Here is a 4,936-nt window from a genome sequence, read left to right on the forward strand (position 1 = left end):
AGGGCACGGCCGTCAGCCCCGCTGGGGACAGGGACAGAGGCCATGGGCTCCCCCGGGCCCCGCCTGGCTCCAAGGACAGGGGAAAGGTCTCTCACCTTTTCTGCAATCTGCTGCACCGAGTCCAACTTGATGACCTTGGACGATGCCCCATCTCGGGGCACGCTCGCTGCAGGACGTGGAGATGGGGCATGAGAGGGGCTGGGGGAGATGTGACATGTCCAGCAGCCCCAGGCTGGGCCTGGCCGTGCCCAGCACCGGGGCTGTGTCCCTCAGGGAGAGGCATGTCTGGAGCCAGGCTGGGATTGTGATGCTCAGGGCAGGGAGGGTGAATGAGCCCAGGAAGGTGTTGGAGTGTCACAGAGAGGGGGCAATGGGCAGGGTCAGGACAGAGTCAGAGGTAAAGAGCTCCCACAGGTCCTGGATGGATACAATTTCCCACAGGGGGCACTTACGAGCGATTTCAAACAGCTCAGGCAGCTCCCGGCTCAGCTTCTGCATGGCAATGTCTGCGATGGGGCCCAGGATCACCACCGGCCGCTTGAAGCTGGCTGTGAGAGGACAGAGGGGCTCAGGGGGGCTGGGGGTGAGGGCAGAGCTCCCAGCACGTGGACATCCAACCCCACTCCTCATAGTGCCCACGGGCCTGGGACTCGCCCCACTCCTCCCAGGAGAGCGGAGCCCATCAGCACCCACAGAGGGGCAGCCCTGGGGCCGATGTCACCCGGTGGGTCTGGGCGATGGGGACACAGTCCTGGTGCCCACCTTCCTTCAGGACCACCCTCTCGTACGGTGGGTAGCGACCCTGCTTTGTGAGGGCAGACAGGTCTTCCCGGCTCTTCCGCAGCATCTTCTTGGCTCCCCTCAGGCCCCGCAGCTTCCAAAACTCAGCCCGTGCCCCGGAGGGGTTGGCACCAGACGTGGTTTTCAGCACTGACTCCAGGCTGGCAATCTGCTCGGCCCTGAGAGAGGAGAGGGCTCATGACCTGCAGCCTCTGGGTTTACCCCCCCCTTGTCTCTCTGGGCTCTGAGGAATGGGGCAGGACAAGCCAGCATCACTGCTCAGTGACACGGCTGGGTGAGTCTCCTCCCTCTGGGGCCTTGGACAACCCAAGCATCAGCTGCCCCATCACTCCTGAGAAGGGATTTCACCAGCTCATTCTTCCCCCTGCTGCTCCACCAGCCCTTGCCCTGCCTCTCACTGGGCCCACCATCCATGTCCCTGGCTCACTGGGGAGCCTTCCCCAGCTCTGCTCATCTCAGGGCCATTCCTGGCTCCGTCCCTACCTGCTCTGGTTGGGGATGATGCCCTTGTCCTGCTCCTGCAGGTCCCTGCCCACGCGCACAGCCAGCCAGTTCCCCAGCCTGCCGCGGTACATGGTGTCCAGCACGTGGAACACGTCCCCGCGCACGAAGCTGAGCCCCGACGGCGTGTCCTTCTCAAAGTCAAAGTGCGTCCGGATGTAGAACGAGTCGCCCACGTTGGACGAGATCATCTTCCTGTAAACTGAAGCCCAGGGTGAGAGGGACCATCAGGGGAAGAGGAGGAGCAGGAGGATGGAGAGGAAGGTGCTGGAGGGATTTTGGAAGGAGTGAGGGAGCCTCCAGAGTGGCCCTGCTCCTGAGGAGGCTATTGAGGACACATTTTACTCCCATGGCTTTCTCAGGCAAGCTGGAGACAACAGGACCTGACCCCCTGGCACACACTGCCCTCTCCAGGCTGAGCCATGGTGCCAGAAAGTCCCTGTGCTTCAGGATACCAAGGCACAAATGGGGCTGGGATGGTCTGGTCCTCTCCCATCAGCTTTTTGGAAGAGGAGGAGGGGTTTTGGGGAAGGAGGACCACCCTGCAGGAGAAGGAAGGACTATGGCAAGTCCAGCAGGTCTGATGCTTGCCCAGAAGAGAGAGGATGGAGAGGCACAAGTCCAGGTTGAGTCTGGTCATCACTCACTGTCCGGCTTGCTCTGGGTCCACAGCGTGACCTCCTCACCCACAGGCAGGGCCATGAGGTGCTCCACGGCCTCCTCACGGGTCAGGTGCTGGAAACTGGTGTCATTCACCTGCCACGGAAAAGCACTTGGACACAGCCCTGCCAGTGGGATGGAGGGAATGGGCACCAGTGGGGCTTCCAGGGACAGCAGTGCCCAGGGCAGAGTGGGAGAGGGAACCGGTCCCTGTCACCCAAGTGCCTGCCACAACCCCAAGTGGGCCTCTGAGACTTCAGAGAGGGTGCTTGGACCCCACCGGGTGTCACCGTGGTGCTGGAGACAGGACTGACCCTGCAGACAGTGCCCACAGAGCCAGCCCAGCAGGTACAAGTTATGGGTACCAGCACTGACTAAAAACAATGCCCAGCAGCAGAAATCCAAACCCCAGGGGAGGTATCACACCCAACAGGTGTGACCACACCCAACAGGTCCAGGTGCAGCAGCATTCAGAGCCACTCCCAGCCCGCGGTACCTGGAGGATCTGGTCCCCCTCCCGGACGCCCTGGCTGTCGGCCGGGCTCCCCTCCTGCACGCTGGACACGAAGATGCCCACGTCATTGCCACCCGCCAGCCGCAGCCCCGCGCTCTTGGCCTTCACGAACCGCACGACCCTGGAGTCGGCGCTGTACCTGCCGTGGGGAGGCACAGTCAGCCCGGTGGTGACACGTGGGGACAGGGCAAGGGGGCACAGACCCTGTAACCCCAACCCCATGCCAGAGCAGATCCCTGTGTCCCCCCAGCCGTTCCCTGCCACCTCTCACAGACGTACCCGTCCCTGAGGGCAGCTCGGGGGGCAGTGTGGGGGCTGTGGTCATCCCCCTCCACAGCTTCCAGCGGGTCTGCAGGAAGGAGAGCTGGTGAGGAGCAGCAGTGGCTATGCTGAGGCACAGGTAGCCCTGGCATGACTCTGCCAGGGGTTTGGGCAGCAGAGACACCCAGGAGCCCAGAGCCCCCTCAGTGCCCAGTGCTGAGCCCACTCACCCAGTCCCCGAGCGTCGGCCATGGTCACCTCGGCCACAGGCTCCCTGGTCGATCGTCTGCTCTCCCTGGGACAAGGTGGGGCAGGATTTAGGCAGGGCACAGGCAGGCAGTGCCAAGTGGGCAGTGGGACAGCAGAGCAAGCTGGGGATGGCAGTCCCACCTCCAGGGACAGTGCCTTGGGAATAGAGAACCAGCCCCTCCAGACAGGTGGAGAACACAGCAGATCTGCCAGGGGACAGAGGGGCTCATGGGGACAGCGTGGGGCTTACAGTGGTGAATTCATCCTGGCAGCAGCTGGAGATTGTGGGGAAGCATCAGGGGATGGTGGATGGGACAGCTCGGAGTCGATGTCGGAGATATCTGCAGCAACAGGAGGGAAGATGCACCCGCGACCATCCAGTCCCTGTGCTGTGTATTTGGCCCCCAGTCCCGTCCCCGTGTCCCCTCACCGTCCATCCGGGAGCTGTCGCTCTGGCTGTCCACGTCAGGGATGTTCACCAGGAACTGCCGGTGGTCCCGGAGGATGAGCAGGGTCAGGATCCCCTCTGTCCGCTCAATGAGCTGCTGGGTTTCAGCCAAGGACATGTCCTGGCTGGCCACCCCGTTGATCTGGAGGGGCAGAATGGGAGGCCTCAGGGCACCTGCTCTTGGGAAAGCCACCCCCAGGGAAAGCCCCACCAGAAAGGGGTACTTTGACTGCCATGTCTCCAGTCCCTTCCCAGTCCCTCTAGCCCAGCCCCATGTGCCACAGCTTCTCCTGTCCTGGACCGTGTCCCTACCCCTGGCTGCCTCCCAGTATATCCTTATCCTACACAGAGGAAACAAATTAGCCATGCTAATTAACACCCACCTCCACCTGCCCAGGGCCCTGCCTGGTGGCAGGAGCTGCACAAACCCCTCAGACACCTGAAGCTCAGTTTTACTTTGCCCTTGGCCTGCACTGCCCTTCCACGTGCTGGCCTGGAGCCAGGGAATCAGGCCCCAAGTGGACCCTGGGGCTGGGATCTTCCTGAGTTGCAGCAGCTTTTCCCAACAGTTTGCAGGATGTAATCCCTTCCATTTGCCACAGAGTCACTTTGGCACTGGTTCCCAGTAGCCACAGGTCTGCCTGGCCCAGGTGTGCAAACCAAGGGTCTCCCTCCCTCTAATTCCTCCTCCCCAAGTACTTGCAGCATCATTTCACCTGACAAACACCTGAGCTCCTTGGGGACTGTCACCTGGCAGGGACACACACTCGCGAGGGGAGACCACACACCATGGGGAGAGCAGGGTGGACACGACCCCGCTGTGCCAACAGCACAAGCCACCAGCCCGGCAGCACAGGGGCTGGTCCCCAAGAGCCCCCACGGGGTCCTGGGACAGGCAGGGGGACAGGGCAGGGAGTGGACACCAGACAGAGCTGCCTCCAGCAAGCCCGTGGCTGGGCCCTGCAGTGACACCAGGGATGAGCCCCCCAAAGAGGGGCAGATGAGACCCCCAGCGAGTGCCGTGCACCATGGGGGTCCCTATACCTTCAGGATGAGATCTCCCTCCTGTAAGGAGCTGCCCTTGGCCGCCAGTCCACTCTCCACTATGTGCTTGATGAAGAGCTGACTCCCCAGCTTCACGCCATACTCTGCAGCAGAGAGAGCTGTGACGGTGGCAGAGCCAGGCAGATGCAGGACTCCCTTGAGATCACCCCTCACCACCATCTCCACAAGCCCTGGCTCCCCTTGGGGGAGTAGCAAGCCCCAAAGCTGAGCTCTGCAGCCCCAGGCTGCGGGCAGGAGGTTTGGTGCACCCAGCACAGCACACACTGTCCCCTCGCTGCAGCCAGACCCTGGCACCCACCCTGCCATTGCCTCCTCCCCGGGGAAAGGCACAGCCAAAACTCAGGTGACAAAACCCACGGACAGCGGGAACAGGAGGGGCCTCACCTTCGTTCTGCTTCTGCTTCACCAGGACTGACGTGATGGGCTTCGTGGGCACG

At 62.4% G+C, this 4,936-nt stretch overlaps 1 protein-coding gene across 1 annotated transcript in view; it reads right to left on the reverse strand.

The window, feature by feature from the left end:
- TJP3 (tight junction protein 3) overlaps window positions 1-4,936 on the reverse strand; it is an 18,382-nt gene that overhangs the window by 1,473 nt on the left and 11,973 nt on the right. Inside the window, exons 6-17 of the mRNA XM_029963894.1 lie at window positions 4,884-4,933; window positions 4,479-4,582; window positions 3,417-3,576; window positions 3,237-3,327; window positions 2,968-3,032; window positions 2,756-2,825; window positions 2,459-2,615; window positions 1,950-2,058; window positions 1,285-1,504; window positions 763-959; window positions 453-548; window positions 8-166 (exon numbers count right to left, since the gene is read on the reverse strand). Of these exons, the coding sequence (XP_029819754.1) occupies window positions 8-166; window positions 453-548; window positions 763-959; window positions 1,285-1,504; window positions 1,950-2,058; window positions 2,459-2,615; window positions 2,756-2,825; window positions 2,968-3,032; window positions 3,237-3,327; window positions 3,417-3,576; window positions 4,479-4,582; window positions 4,884-4,933 (1,478 nt within the window). The remainder of the gene's footprint in view (window positions 1-7; window positions 167-452; window positions 549-762; window positions 960-1,284; window positions 1,505-1,949; window positions 2,059-2,458; window positions 2,616-2,755; window positions 2,826-2,967; window positions 3,033-3,236; window positions 3,328-3,416; window positions 3,577-4,478; window positions 4,583-4,883; window positions 4,934-4,936) is intronic.

Source organism: Manacus vitellinus, unplaced genomic scaffold (assembly GCF_001715985.3).
Source record: "Manacus vitellinus isolate BGI_N305 unplaced genomic scaffold, ASM171598v3 scaffold_64_pilon, whole genome shotgun sequence".
Taxonomy (NCBI): Eukaryota; Metazoa; Chordata; class Aves; order Passeriformes; family Pipridae; genus Manacus; species Manacus vitellinus.